The sequence below is a fragment of the Neomonachus schauinslandi genome, chromosome 9 (genome assembly GCF_002201575.2).
Source record: "Neomonachus schauinslandi chromosome 9, ASM220157v2, whole genome shotgun sequence".
NCBI classification, from domain to species: Eukaryota; Metazoa; Chordata; class Mammalia; order Carnivora; family Phocidae; genus Neomonachus; species Neomonachus schauinslandi.
In genome coordinates this window covers 13,443,934-13,459,744 of record NC_058411.1, presented here as the reverse complement: position 1 = coordinate 13,459,744, position 15,811 = coordinate 13,443,934, and the positions used below count along the sequence as shown (strand labels likewise).

Sequence of the window (15,811 nt, the reverse complement as noted above, 5' to 3'; positions counted from 1 at the left end):
CAGTGAGAGGAGGGGGGAAGTGGTAGGAGGGGCCAAAGGGCTAAGAAGTTAACAGTAAGGGGAGCCTGGGTGGCTCAGTTGGTTAAGCAACTGCCTTCGGCTCAGGTCATGATCCCAGGGTCCTGGGATCGAGTCCCACATCGGGCTCCCGGCTCGGCAGGAAGCCTGCTTCTCCCTCTCCCACTCCCCCTGCTTGTGTTCCTGCTCTCGCTGTCTCTGTCTCTGTCAAATAAATAAATAAAATCTTTAAAAAAAAAAAAAAAGAAGTTAACAGTAAGTGCACCTGGGTAAAGAGTATAACAGTTCTTCTCGGTACTATTTTTATTTTGCAACTTTCTGTAAGCTCTAAATTATTTTTTTTTTAAGTTAATTTTTAAAAATCCAGTCCAGCATGTTCTGGACCCTATCTCCAAAAACAACAGGTATTTCCCTGTCTCTCTCATCTTCCTTTTCCCTCTTCACTAGAGCAATCTGCTAAACTCAGACACATCTTTAAGTGCAAAAAACAAAACAAAATAGAACTGCTCTAGACCCCCAGCCACTCCAGACCTACTAAAAGACTTATCTACCACTCCAGCCTGGCCTCTGCTTCACTGCTCTTGCTAAAGTCAGTAAACACACCCAGGTCGCCAACTCCAACAGATAAATATTCAGTTACTACCTACCTGACCTTTCCAGTGTTGACAACCTTTTCCTTGAAAGAATCTGCTTCTCCTCACTTTTGATCAGACACCTGTCATTTTCCTCCTGCCCTTCTGCCCCCTCTAAATCTTCTGCCATTTCCTAACTCTCTCCCAAACTCTCTCCCAGACTTCTCGTGATTGAAGTTCCTAAGATTTTCAGTCCACTCTGTCTTGCTAGGCGGTCTCATCCATCCCCGTGGCTTCAAAAACCATCTACGTGCCAATGACTCCCAATTTACTTCTCCAGCCCACAGCTTTCCTCTGAATTCCGTATTCACACAGCCTGAGTGCCCTGACATCGCTGACTGAAAGGTCTCAAACTTAACATACGCAAAAGTGAACTCTGGGTCTCCCCCAACCCCATACCTTTTCCCCCTAGTCTTTCCATTTCATCGAGTGCTACTTCCATTCATCTAAGTCAGAAAATCCCCACCATCAGTTGGATGTTGACATTACAAGCAACGTTTTTTCGTTATGCTTTTCAATGGTTTAAAACTTCCCTACAATAAACATACATACTTATGAAGACATTAAAGAACCAAAACCTCTTTCTTTGAAACAGAACAAAACAAAGATGTGCTTTATAATCTCTATTTTTGTTCTTAATTTTCGCTTTATGAATGTCTAAAAATTAATATTAAGTTTCATATTACCGGAAGTGTTTGGATTTACTGAAGACATCATGGAATCAGCTTCTATCTAGAAAAGAAGAAAGAATAGCACATACAATTTCATCAAATGTTTTCACAGTGCAAGTTCTTAATTCCTGAGGTGTGGGGAAGGATTGTATTTTATGAGAAACCAAATGTCTTGAGTTCAGCTGACAAGTGCTATCACAGGACAGCTATAAGAGTCATTTTATTCTTCCATCTATATCTAGGGTGGGGGGATGGGTGAAATTGGTGATGGGGATTAAGGAGGGTTGTGATGAGCACCGGGTGTTGGAGCTGTTGAATCACTATATCATACTCCTGAAACTAATATTACACTGTGTTAACTGGGATCTAAATAAAAACTTAAAAAAATAAAATAAAAAATAAAGTGGTATTAAAGCAAAAAATATCCCTATATCTATAAGATACAATATGCTAATCCGCTACAGACTCTAATGGCCCCAAAACTGTTCCATTGACCAAAACAGTTTAAGCATATATAATCAACTTGGCTGTCACATATGCAGCATAACCTAAAAGGTAACCTTTCTATTTTAGACAAATACAAGCGATTATTGCAATGAGCTCGATGGCTTTATTTTTGAACTTTTTTTCCTGATTATAAAAGTAACATGATGTAGAAATCATGAAAAATATAAAAAAATCATGAAGAACGTTTTTAAAAACAGCCATCCAAGGAGAACCGCTATTAACATTTTGGCCTAGTCTGCATTTTTCCCCTATGGCTTTTTAAACATATTTCAGAACACACCCTATATACGGTTCAGGAAACTGCTTTCACCATACATTAAAAATATAAGCATTTTCCTGTATGGTTACAAGGGCCTTATAAACATGATGGAATTGGAACCTTGGCAACACCTCACATAGTTTCTCTACCTTGGATTCTATACTTTCCTGGTTCCTCTTGCCCCTGCCAGGTGGTTTCTGTTGCATCTTCATGGAGCCCCTGCTTACCCTTAAATATTGGTACCCCCCAGTGGTATATCTCTCGCCCTCTGCATACTGTTCTTGGGCAACACCACCCAGTCTCATGCTCTGAGCTATCACCTGTAAACTGAGGAGTCCTGAATCTGTCTCCAGCCCTTCCCTCCCAATTCCTCACCTGGTTCCAGATTCCTGCATTTACAAGGGGCGGCAAAATCTGAGGGCAGATCTTTACCACCAAAACCTTAACACCAGCACAGTATTTAATACGTGAATTCACTTGGGAGTCCACAGCCTCCTCAAACTTAATGTGCCCCAAACTGAACTCAATGACTTTCTCCCAGGCCTACTCCTCAGTTTTCCTACTTGGTGGCATTTACTATTGCTTCAGGCCTGGTTTCACACCCCTCTCTTACAGCCAACCACATCTAATCATCAGGGCATAACACGTCCCAACACAACAAAGTGCTTCTGGATACTTCATATCAGAGGAGGCTAGCTAGCTCTTCTAGTCTAAGTGATGCCTAAACTCCTACTTTTCACTAGAATTAGAAGACCCTCTTCCTTGTCCCCTTCACTTTGGGTTCTTTCTGTTCTTCTCATGTTAGTATTTATCACAGAGTTTTATAAGTCTCTCTACACTAACTTGCGATCTGCTTCACAGTAGGGGCTATGTTTTATTCATTTTTATATCACTAGCAACTAGCAAGTGTTCATTTTTTTAAATAGGAACACTTCATAAATTTCATTGTGTAAACAATTGCATGTGTATAAATGATTTATTACATGTCGTGCATTTCAGTAAATATTTCATTTGCTCAAAAGCAATATTCAAAAATAAAACCCCAGGGGCTCCTGGCTGGTTCAGTTGGTGGAGCATGCAGCTCTTGATCTTGGGGTTGTGAGTTCAAGCCCCACATTGAATGTAGGAGATTACTTAAAAATAAAATCTTTTAAAATTAATTAATTAAACAACACCCCAAACCTCAAGCTAGTATAAAAGTAAAAATCTGTTACATTTCCCAGAGGGTATGCATTGTCATTTATTTAACACAAGTTCATAACAAATGACTGACAGGTGTACAGATGATTTGCTATCACTTTACTGTTTAGTGATCTGCAGTCAGATATTTGATTAAAAAATGAAATCCGCTACCTCGGCAAGGTATGAGAATAAAAGTAAAAATCTGTTAAATTTCATGGACTGTACATATCTGTCTTACCACATCACTGTACTTGTCATTCATTTCCTCACTTATATTCTAAAATTAAAGCCAATTAAGGAGATTCAGGGATGATAAAAGCAGAATGAAACCAGCTATCTTTCCAGCTGAACACAGGTTAAATACAATGCTTCAAAGGCTGGATCCATTTAGCTGACTTGCTTTGGAATTCTAGCTGAAATGACTGCAGGTGAAGAGAAGAGCTGCAATTTCTGGGAGTCAGCCCTGACTATTTCTCTGAGCTCCACAATCAGCATCTCAGTAACCAAACATTTGCTAGGAGGTGAACCACTTTGAGCCCACCTGGTCTGTTCATGGGACAGATTGGTGTCAACAGAACTTATTTACTGTGAAGTTGTGATACGTTTAAGCATAATGAGAGATGGAGACACGATACATCACCTGGTTCCTGGCTTTGCTGGGCTTGCAATCTGATAGGCAGAGCTCACTCTTGAGGAACAGCCAGGCCAAACTGGTTTAAGGAGGGCACGGGGCGGCGGGGGGGGGGGGGGACATTACAGGCAGAGCCCTCTGTTTGATGGCTGCAACTGAATTTCTTAAAGCTGCACAAGATCTTGTCTGGTTAATTCCAGTTCAGCATCTTAATAAGAGGGATCCATCTCTAGAATCAATGTAACAAGGGGAGCAGGAAATCTGTCCTCCTAAAGCAGGACGCTCCTTGAAACTCAGCTCAACTCTCCTTATTAGTGAATTAGTGCAAACTTTCCTGAAGAATAATATCCAACAAAATTTCAAATGTACCTAGCAATTGTACTCCCAGGAATTTATTCCATAGATATACATCCACAAGTATAGATATACATATAAAAGGATGCTCAACAAAACGTTTGTAGGAATGAAAAATAATGGAGGCAATCCAAATGACCAAAGACAGGAAACTGGCTAAAGATAATATTACACAACTACTTTTTTAAACGTGGTGGTGTGTGCTTTTATGTTCATTGTTAAGTGAAAAAAGCAAAATAAAATAGGTATACTATGTACCCACTTATGTTTTTATTTAACCCTTTATTTTTTTAAAATATTTTTATTAACATACTATTTGTTTCAGTGGTACAGGTCTGTGATTCATCAGTCTTAACAATTCACAGCGCTCACCATAGTACATATCTTCCCCAATGTCCATCACCCAGCCACCCCATCCCACTTATGCTTTTAATAGAATGCTAGGCATGTTTGTTATACATAGGAAATTTTGGAATGACACACAAACAATTGTTAATTATGGTAACCCCTGAGGAGTGGGACTGTTTGGTAGCAAAGGAGGGAATTTCACATTCAACTTTATACTTTTTCCAGACTGTCTGAATTTTTTGTCTATGGAAACGTATTAGTTTTATAATTTAAACGAATTCCTGTTACCAATACCCGCCTCCCAGCCTTCCCTCTTGACATCTCCCTAGCATCTTGCATTTATTATAAGCCTGGTGGTGAGAAAGGCTTCATGAACTCTAATTCATCCCTGAGTTAGGTTCTTAAGAAGAGTAAAATTCAGCACTGGACACATCTCTGAAATCGCTCTGAGAGGCAGTCATTTTAAACATCCGAAACTAGCCACTGCACTTGACTTAGAACCTACCCACCCTTGTATTGTCTGCCCCATTCCCAAATAGATGAAGAAAGCTCTACCTTGGAGGGCTTGTACCCAAACAGCATTACAACAGCAACTTTAAAGTCCTCTCTGCTTAGATAGCCTTTGTTATCTTCATCGCATGCTTTAAATACCTAAAGAACATTAAATAGCTTCAGTTAGACCGAAACGGTTTGTTCTATTACTTTATTACTAGTTTATATTAAATTTAGACCTCTAAAATCTAAAACTTAGCTGAGCAGGAGGGTTCGGAGATGGGAGTTGCATTATCTTAATTTTACTTCTCAAGAATTATTAACGTGCTAAAATTTACCCCCCGAAATGTGCAAACGACTTAATCGCTAGACTGACGCAAATTAATTCCTTTAAACCACTGGGATAAATTCTATCCAAAATTCAGTCCTAGAATTAGGAAGGTGAGACAGATATAAGGTTAGAGGTTCTTATTAATGAACTGGATATGGGAAAAGGAGCTTGGAAGTAGCCAGAACACTGGACAGAGAGCGAGAAGCCTTGCAGCCCTCGGCTCAGTCATTAAGCACGGGCCTTTGGAAGGACAGTGCAGTCCTTGTCAGTGCAACAGAGATTAGCGAGACCCAGGCGGGTGAATGAAATGGGAGCCCTTGGTCAAAAGTCGGAGAATCAGCCCTCCGGACACCTACTTCCACCCACTTCCTGTGTTCTGAGGGACTGGCTTCCCACGTCCGTGGCCGGGCTCCGGCCTCGGAGAAAAACATCGCGACCACCACAAGCGAAAGGCACCGGAGAACCCGAGACCTCCACCGCCAAGAACCCGGTTGCTGCAGTCCTCTGGCTACGCTCACCGCAGCTAAAGAAGCTGAACTTGGCCGGGCAACTCCAACGTCTTTTCCCATTGGACGGCCTGCTAGCTACTGGCGTTGATCCCGCGGTTCTATTGGCCAGAGCTTTAGGCCCGTTTCCTTGGAACGGCCCGTGGCGGCGAGGCTCCTGGGCCCGCCCCCAGCCTTGCTACCGTCATGCTCGTCCCTTAACTCCTTGCGCACCGCTGGGATCCCGCTCACCTAGGTCCTGCTTCAAGGTCTCTAGCAAGGTTCCTCCCATTTTTCTGCCCCCACACCTTGCAATAAGTTACTTTGGTCATTTTTATCTATGACACTGTGCTGAGCATAGGAAACACAAAAAGTGTGAACAAAGCATTAAAAGAACCGAAGAGCCAAGTCCAGGATTCATGTGCATATCTGCAAGTCAAGTTATTGGGGTCCATCCCTCCAGGGCAGTTACTACGGTCTGTTTTGTCCTCCCGATATCCCTGAAGGAAGATGTTCAGTAAACGAACCAAGTCCTTAGGACTTTTATGATGTGGGAAACAAAGCCAGAAGGAAATGTAAATAAAATTAAATATTCTTATAACCTGCAGCCCATTGACAATTACTTGATGCCGCAGCGTACGTCCTCCAGGAAGCTCCCAACTGTCTTAATGTTAATGCCTTGCTAGAGGGAAAAACCACCTTAGCTTGACAATAGCAAGGCCTCCTTTATCCCGCGAGTACTTTTAAGCAAATGAAAGTCCTTTTGGAAACTTCCCTAGTCTTTACCTCCCCCAACTCCAACGTATATAATCAGTTGCTCCTCACAATCCCCCGACAGCAGTTCTGCCCCTGGGTCCTATCGTCGTGCCTTAGTAAAACCACCCTTTTTGCACTGAAGGCATCTAAGAATTCTTCCTGGGCCGTCAGTTCCAGACCCCAACAACACTACTCCAAAAAAATCACGTCAGTTTACACCAAGCTGTTCCACTAAGCCCTTTAGGAGAAGTGCCTAGCTTGAAAGAAACTGAGAATAAATGTTATAAACATTATTAAAGCCAAGGAATATGGGGGGGGGGGGTTGCGTTTTGCAAAAGAGTTTTAGACCCCACTCTCTTCTGGCAAACGAGTAAGGTTAAAAACACACGTTTCAAAGAAGAAACAGGCATTCGCGTTTGAGTGTGACGGGAGCTCATTTCCCTTTTATTTTACAGCAGGTTCTACAAATTTGCGTCCCCAGCGAGCCCGCTCCTCCGGGATACAGGTCTCAAACCACAGCGGCCTCGAACCTAAGCTAATCCTCTCTCTGCCTAAAAGTAAATACCCCCTGCCTCGAGCTCCGGGAAACTGAACCTGTCTATGACACTCCCTGCAAAGTGGATGAGTTTCGCCCATTAACTAAGGGAGGAGAGAGAGAACACTTAATTTTCCTTCTCCCCCTTTTAGGAGAAGCGGTCAGGGGGTGAACCGAGAGCTGGAGGCTGCCGGGACCTCCCTTGCACCCATTCCTGGGGGAGCGCCCTGCAGCCCCTCAGGATCCGGAGGTCTTTAGGACCCAGCGGTGGGCGTCCCGGAAAGGGAAGGGGCTGGGCCACCAGGTGCGAGCCCCGGCCGGGAGGGTTTAAATTGCGCGCAGGCGCGGGCGGCGGAAGAGAGAGCGCGATCCCGCGGGTTGTGGGTAGTTCAGGGCCGAGTTCGGCTGTTGCCGGCTGTGGAAGTTTCAGGTTCGTGTCTGGCGGCTGCAGGACCCTGGCCGGGGAGACCCTGCTTCTTCCGGCCTAGGCCTCTCGGGTCCCGCGAATTCTGAGGCCCAGTGAGACTGGAGGTGGAATCTGAGGGAAGCGGGGTATCTGGTAAAAACGCTGGGGAAGGTCCCCTTGTGGGCCTCATAGAATCTGTCCGGCGCGAGCGGCAGGCGTCGCGGCGGCCGGGGGCGTGGGTGCGAGGGGTCCCCGCGCTGGGGTTTTTACTCCGGCTTCTCGGCGCGGCAGGTGGGCGGTATCGGCAGGCAGTGATGCTGCCGCGCGTGGGGCGCCTACCCTGTGCCAGACACTGAACCTTTCTGAGCCAGGTTGCCTTGTACGCGGAGCCAGTCATTCGCGGGGCTCAGTATAGACTTGATGCGAGGGGGGGAGAATTTCTTCAGATTTCCATCCTCCTTAGCAATACAGCTTCATGCGGTTTGCCAAATTTCAGTCATTTGCCTTTCTGTTTCTTGGTTTTTGTCTCACTTTTAATATCTATACCATTGTTTACTTGGTGTTTTTATTTGAACCCACTTTTACATAAATATGGTCTTTAAGACTTTATTTTGCTGGAAATAAAATGGAGCCATAAGATACTTTGATTTTAAAAAAGTGTTACTGGTGCCTGCAGAAGAGCCCAAAGTTTCTTGAGGCCTTTCTGCAACACTACGACTGTCTCCTTAATTTAAACGGATTGGAAGGGAAAAGGATGGTACTTCCATACTGTGATACTAACGTTTGGTCCCAGTCACCTCCACTTCGGAAAACACTGCTCTGTGCAGACCTGCTCAGAATTGGTCCATCTGTATTGTGATTGTAGAATTCCCCCAGCGTCACCACTTAACTCAAAATGGGATGTTGGACCTGTGATGTGCCAGATGCAGCCCAGGAAAGACAAACAATTGAAGGGAACGCTATTGAGTTCCATCTTTAACACTGTGACTTGTGACTTGATTACAAAAGCACCCTGCAAATGCCTGTGTGGCAGAGAAGTAAAATTCGAATACTGGAACCAGGGAGTTCTCCACAGGAAGTCAGTTCCTGATCTTGGCCTTTCAACCACTCCTTCTTCAGGCTAACAGCCCTGACACCGTAAAGAGCTTGGTAACCTGCTGAATGTAATGACGATTTTTTTCTTTCAAAGGTATTTTGCCTTTAGTAAATAACCCAGCATATTTAAGTGTGAGCAGTTCCAAAACTTAAGCTACGTCTACAGCAGACAAAAGCATTTTTTCCCTCGAGGAAATGTCTTTTTCAAAACCTTTTTTTTTTTTTTTTAACCAACTTGTCCTACTTTGGAGGGAATGAATGGTCTTTCTCCTTCCCATGCATGTGTGGTTCTAGAAAATGTAGGTAATAAAACTTGGAAACCTTAGAATTACTCTAAATAGCTGAGTCGCTAAAGATGAATATCTTCCTTAGAGTTTTCAGGACTTTTAAATTCCGTTTTATTGAGTTGTAATTCATCTGGGAGAGGAATGGTGGTAGCCTGTAAGGTGTCTGCATACAGCTTTTCTTATGCTGGAAGCTGAACCCTTTCCACCTAAAAATTCTGCTTTAGAATGGGGAAGGAATCTATAAAGAACAGCCTGGGAACTCTTAATTGATTCTTTTACTTAAGTGCCTGGCTTTACTGCTATTTGAGAATTCTTTGAAAGCTAGAGCTAACAGTTTTTTTCCTAAGGTGTTCCTATTCTGAAATAACTTTTTGAAGTCACAAAACTCTAGCCATCAAAATCATTCCTTCAGAGTTCCTTTAATTCACAGCGAATTGTGATGGCTTAAATACCTCTTGCCAGCAGCCTCCAAGAGTCTAGAACACAAGAGGAATGTAAGTTTAGAAAACTTAAAAAACCCGAACAGTTCAAATGTTAAGTACTAAGTCTAAATATTTCATGAAAATCTAGCCCTTGTATCCTGTTAACGGTAATACAGTTCTAACAAGCTTCTTTATTAACCCTTAGCAGATTAGAAACAACTTGGGGGAAAAGCCTACTGAGTTCTTTTTTTTTTTTTTTTTTAAGATTTTATTTATTTATTTGAGAGAGAGAATGAAAGAGAGCACATGAGAGGGGGAAGGGTCAGAGGGAGAAGCAGACTCCCTGCTGAGCAGGGAGCCCGAGGCGGGACTTGATCCTGGGACTCCAGGATCATGACCTGAGCCGAAGGCAGTCGCTTAACCAACTGAGCCACCCAGGCGTCCAAGCCTACTGAGTTCTAACAACTCTTAGAAGTGGACTGGACAGAACACTTAGAAAAAGAGCTACACAAAGTCTAGGGCGACTAGTACAGGAGAAAGCGGTCCCATCCATCTCTGTAGTCCCTAAAGCTTCGTAAAACAGTATCCATGCCAGGTGAGGTTAATAGGGATCCTGAGCCGAGAAGAACAGGTCAAATTATTGTCTAAATGCACTCAGTTTAAAAAAAAATCTTGAAATAGGTAACTTACAGGAGAAACTTGATCTTACTTGACTGGTCATGAATTGAAAAAGTGAGAAATTGTGAAACGTGATAGATACCTTAAGTCTTTTTTAACTTGGCCAGCAACTGGCTGGCTCATTTAGTAGAGCATGCAACATTTGATCAGCCTACTTAAAACAAAACCTTTCTAGCTTGAAACTTAAAAGTGTATTCATTTGCAAATCTTTTGGTGTGGAATCAAGCCTTTTGCAGGGGGAGGGGGTCCTGTGAACAGAGTTCTACAGTCCATCTTGGTATACCAAACTTGTGTCCTCAGTTTCTTTAAAAGAACAAAACTTTGACAATAATTTGAGCACAGACTCTTAGGTTAAATTTTTCTCTGGGTCTTGTATGAAAATTTTATTTTTATAAATAAGTTTTTAAGATTTATTTGACAGACTCAGCGAGAGAAGGAACACAAGCAGGGGAAATGGGAGAGGGAGATACAGGCTTCCTGCTGAGCAGGGAGCCCGATGCGATTGAAAATTTTTTTTTTTTAATCACAGTGAGAAACTGTTCCTTAGCTATCTGAAAAATGTACTTGGCCTTTGCACTTGAATTGGTGGGAATTTTGTAGATAACAAAACCGAAAGTACTTCATCTAGTTTCTTAAATAGAAACTCGACTGTTTTAGAAAACAAGTGTTTTGCTTCTGTGCAAGTTCTCTGCAGGTTTTAGTAGTTTGATTTAGGACAGGCCATTAAGGTAGTTGGGTCCTCATGGCAGCAAATCTAGATAATGTATATACAGAATTGAGCGTTTGACACTGTCTTGAGGATTTTGTTAAGCTTTACGGTAAGTAGCTTATCTTTGGTGAAGTAAGAAAGAATCGCTAAAGTCCTGTGGGCTCTCATGCTTGGGTGAAGGGTAGATTTGTAAACTCCAATTTGACCTCAAAAATTTGAGTATAGTTCTTGAAATTCCTTAAATTATCTTAAGTCCAAGCACCTGTTAGAAGATTCAGCATCAAGAGCAAATATTTTTATTTTGGAGTTTGGCCCCCAACTCTTAGGCCTCTAAGAACAAGGTCTGGGTTGAAAGAGAGGAGAAAGTAACTAGGATTTTTGCTGTCACTTTATTTGCCAAATTCCTGTAGCAGATTCTGGGACTGTGCCTCTGAACACCTGCAAAACAGCTGACGTTCATTACGTGGCTCAGCATCTGGTAAGCGTCAGGTGTGCTGTATGTGTTGCAGAAACTAATACGGAATTTGAGAGCAACAGTTTGCCAATTTCCTAGTGAATGGAAATAACAATATTTGTCTTTCATTTCCAGAAGTATGTCTCAGGAAGGTGATTATGGGAAGTGGACAATATCCAGTAGTGATGAAAGTGAGGAGGAAAAGCCAAACTTAGACAAGCCATCTACTTCTTCCCTCCCTCATGCTGGGCAGGGAGCAGCAAATGAACCAAGATACACCTGTTCTGAGGCTAGGAAAGCTGCCCATAAAAGGAAATTATCACCTGTAAAGTTCAGCACAGATTCACAAGCTTCACCTCCCAAAAAGCAGAAGAGTGGTTCCCAGGAAGACCTGGGTTGGTGTCTCTCTAGCAGTGATGATGAACTGCAACCAGGAACACAGGAGAAGCAGGCTAAGAACATGGTGGTCAAAGAGGAGAGCGGCATCTCTTCTCCCAAAGACAGTGCCGCCCAAAGAACTGGAAATCATGACTCTCCTGCCCACCATGGACTAAAAGAGGAGGAAGAGGAGTATGAGACCTCAGGGGAAGGCCAAGATATTTGGGACATGCTGGAAAAAGGGAACCCCTTCCAATTTTACCTCACTAGAGTCTCCGGAATTAAGCCAAAGTATAACTCCGGAGCCCTCCACATCAAGGGTAAGTGGATGCTGCATGTCTGGTAGCTGTCAAACAGCACTTGAGAAGGTCCCCTTGGCAAAACGAGGGTAACCTAGAACGATCTCCAAGAACCCTTCACAGTCTTAACTACCCTCAGGAAAACTACCAGTTTGACAAACAAATGTGTGTTTGACAGCAAGCTGTTTACTTAGGGAATTATAGGGTGTTTCTCAGTCCTGTAGATCTACCAGTTGGAATACTTAGACAATTTTAAACATCGTGCTAACTTTTAAAGCTTAAACTTCAATGAAATAGCGATATCTGACAGCAGTACCATCACCTAAAACTTGTTGATGCAAATTTGGGGCTCCACCCAGGTTCACTGAATCAAACTCTGGGAGCAGGGCCCTGCAGTCTGTTTTAAGAAGCTTTTCCGGGGATTCTAATGAGGGAGCAGAAGACCAGCTGAGGACAGGCAGAAGCTGACACCCCACAATCCCCCCCTGGCCCCCATGGGATATATGTGACATTCCTCAGACACTCCTGGCTGCCCTAAAGGAAAAACAGTTAATTTATAGAGATTAAAATCCTACGAAACATGAGTCTCAGTTTACAAAAGTCTTAGAAATTCACAAGAACAAAGCATTTCTATCAATGGCCTAGCTTCCAGAAGGAAATGTAGATACAATTAAATGTCCTTATGACCAGCAGCCCATTGACAGATACTTGAAGTGGGCAAAGTGTAATGTTCCTCCAGGAAGCTCCCAATTATCTTACTGTTAATGCCTTACTAGAAGGAAAACCAAGCTTAACTTGACAATGGCAAGGCCTCCAGTGTCCTGTGAGGCTTCTTTAACAGACAGAAATCCTTTTGAAATCTCCCTTTTCCTTACCTTCCCCAACTCTCAAGTGTATAATCAGCAATACCTCACAAACGAGGGGCAGCTTTTTCTGCCCACTGGTCCTGTCCTTGTGCTTTAATAAAACCACCTTTTTGTACCCGAGACATCTCAAGAATTCCTTCTTGGCCGTTGGCTCCAAACTTCACCCCACCTAACTTCACCTGTATTCCAAAACCCCATCACTAAAGCCCAATCAGGTTTGAGAACCACTGCTTGGAAGCCAGGTTTTTGTTCCTGGTGAAGAAGCAAAAAACCAGCATGCAAATAGGTATTTCAGTTCTGAATCAAAAGATAGTCTTCGGTTGCTTTGCTTATTCCTCAGGGTGCATCTGTGTGATATTATGATGTATATGTATTTGGTCTTCATTCCTGGTTGGTTTTTGTCCCAGGCTCCTGTAAGAGCCCTAAAGTAATGAAGGTCAAAAGAATATTTTCTGGGGCTCCTGGGTGGCTCTGTTGGTTAAGCGTCTGCCTTGGGCTCAGGTCATGATCCAAGGGTCCTGGGATCAAGCCCTATGTCATGCGTGCTCCCTGCTCATCAGGGAGCTTGCTTCTCCCTATCCTTCTTCCTGCCACTCTCCCTGCTTGTTCTCTCTCTCTGTCAAATGAATAAAATCTTTAAAAAATTCTGTTCATAACAAGCCCCTTTCAGTCATACCTGGTTTGTTAATAAAGTGGCTTTTGGAAAGCCCTTGAGAATGGAGAACTGATTGCCAGGGAGACCCAATTGTGTCATTAAAGCTGGAACTTTCATTCCCATTCCCACACTTCCAAGGAGGGGGAAAGGGGCTGGAGGTTGTTAATCATTAATTGCCTTTGTAATGAAGCCTCATTTAAAAAACCCTAACTGTGTAGGGGTTTGGAGAGCTTCCAGGTTGATGAACACACGGAGGTGCACACCCCTTCCCTCATACCTTGTTCTTTGCATCTCTCCCATCTGGCTGTTCCTGAGTTGTATCCTCTTCTAATAAACTGGTAATCTAGTAAGTAAAGTGCTTTCCTGAGTTCCGTGAGGCATTCTAGCCAAACGGGCCAAATAGGGGATACCGTCAAGAAACTGCAATACATTCCTTTTGTGTACCTCTCATAAAGGTAGGAACTTGGGCACCTGGGTGGCTTAGTTGGTTGGGCATCTGTCTTTGGCTCAGTTCATGATCCCAGCGTCCTGGGATTAAGTCCTGCTTGGGGCTCCCTGCTCATGGGGAGCGTGCTTCTTGCTCTCTCCTTGCTCCTCCCCCCTGCTTGTTTGTGTGCACGTGTGCCTGAGCGCTGTCAAATTTATAAATATATATATAGGAGCTTCCTTAAGGCAACCTCTTTTAAAATTTTTGTACCCCAGCATGTAGCTCAATATTTGGAAGAAGCACTCAGTAAGCATGGGTCAAATAAAGGAGCCTACTCTTTTTTTTTTTTTTTTTTGATGGAGAGCGCGCATGCGTGTCCATGTACAAGCAGGGGGAGAGGGAGAAACAACCTCCCCACTGAGCAGGGAGCCCGATGCAGGACTCAATCCCAGGACCCCAGGATCACGACCGGAGCTGAAGGCAGGCGCTTAACCGACTGAACCCCCCCCCCCCCAGGCGCCTCAAAGGAGCCTACTCTTAATCCTCAGGCAGTTTGATGGTTAAGAGCACAAGTGCTGAAGCCAGATAACCTGGCTTCAGATCCTGACTAGCCCTTTGTGGCCATGGACAGCCTCCTAAGGGGAAACCCCTCATCCACAAAGTGGGAATGAGCAACTCCAGCTCAGAAAATGGCTGTGAAGAAGAGTGAATACAGGGACAGTGATAAGAATAGTGCCTGGCATCCAAGAGATACGAGTACAGCAGTTAAACGATCAGTGGTGGTAACCATGTAATTCCTCTCCTGGTACAATTTATGAGAAGTGAGCTTTCTGATCTTACTTGAAATCAAGTTGGAATGGATGCGAGTTGCAACTCCCTTCAAGATGACCTAGAATGCTAGAAATGTGAGCTTGGGGTTGTGGGTGCTTCGACCCTCCTTCACAGGAAGCAGGTGCTCTCAGGCTCCAGAAGACTATCTTGTTAGTCTTGGGTTAGGGAGGTTTCTTGGAGAGGGATTTGAAGGAGATAAAAATTAAGATCTGGAAAGAACAATATGTTGGGGCGCCTGGGTGGCTCAGTCGGTTAAGCGTCTGCCTTTGGCTTGGGTCATGATCCTGGGGTCCTGCGTCGGGCTTCTTGCTCGGCAGGGAGTCTGCTTCTCCATCTCCCTCTACTGCTCCCCCTGCTTGTGTGCTCTGTTAAATTTTTAATAAAAAAAAAAAAAACCAATATGTCTTTATTGTCCTTACTGGAAGTTTTTAAAATTGACCAGTCATCAAATTCTGAAATTGAGGTTTTAGTTTTACATTGTATTTTGTTAAAACGTAATAAATATTAAATAGCTCAAATTTTCTCTTGAATTTTATGGAACATTAAAGTCTAGCTTTGTAGTCCCTTCAGTTTTCTCAGCCAAATTTTGATTGTCAATGACTAAGTCAATTGTGATTATTACCAGATGATTTTTATCAAAAAATGAATTAGATATAAATGGTTTTTTTGTCTTCTCAGATATTCTGTCTCCTCTATTTGGGACACTTGTGTCTTCAGCTCAGGTGAGTATATGGTGGTTTTTTTCTTTGGGGGAAAAGGGACAACCCCATAAGAAAATAGGCATGAGGACCTATCTCAGTCCTGTACAGGGTCCCCAAGATGGCCCATACCAGGAGGCTGGCACCAGGAGCCACAGTTGTGGTATCCAGCCATTAGCATGGAATAAGGATGCCATGATCAGTGGAGCTTCTGGCTCTGGATTGGGTTACAGGGACTGGCCAGGAAGTCACGTTGGGAATTCCAACCTGAGGGACTTCTTTTTGGGACCCAGTTAATCTCATGGGATTCTAGTACAACTCCTGGGAAGGTATGGGTAGGCAGGTGAAGGCCAAGTTGTTTGATTCGATTTAGAAAACGGTTTCCTACACCTACCAAAAAGAAAT

General features: G+C 43.4%; 2 protein-coding genes across 2 annotated transcripts in view; one reads left to right on the top strand and one right to left on the bottom strand.

The window, feature by feature from the left end:
• The window catches only part of EFCAB11 (EF-hand calcium binding domain 11), a 147,441-nt gene extending 141,512 nt beyond the window's left edge, over window positions 1-5,929 (bottom strand). Inside the window, exons 1-3 of the mRNA XM_044918141.1 lie at window positions 5,782-5,929; window positions 5,158-5,253; window positions 1,337-1,382 (exon numbers count right to left, since the gene is read on the bottom strand). Of these exons, the coding sequence (XP_044774076.1) occupies window positions 1,337-1,382; window positions 5,158-5,253; window positions 5,782-5,856 (217 nt within the window). The 5' untranslated portion in view covers window positions 5,857-5,929. The remainder of the gene's footprint in view (window positions 1-1,336; window positions 1,383-5,157; window positions 5,254-5,781) is intronic.
• A 2,821-nt stretch (window positions 5,930-8,750) lies between these two features.
• The window catches only part of TDP1 (tyrosyl-DNA phosphodiesterase 1), an 86,222-nt gene continuing 79,161 nt past the window's right edge, over window positions 8,751-15,811 (top strand). Inside the window, exons 1-3 of the mRNA XM_044918093.1 lie at window positions 8,751-8,796; window positions 11,388-11,950; window positions 15,387-15,430. Of these exons, the coding sequence (XP_044774028.1) occupies window positions 8,774-8,796; window positions 11,388-11,950; window positions 15,387-15,430 (630 nt within the window). The 5' untranslated portion in view covers window positions 8,751-8,773. The remainder of the gene's footprint in view (window positions 8,797-11,387; window positions 11,951-15,386; window positions 15,431-15,811) is intronic.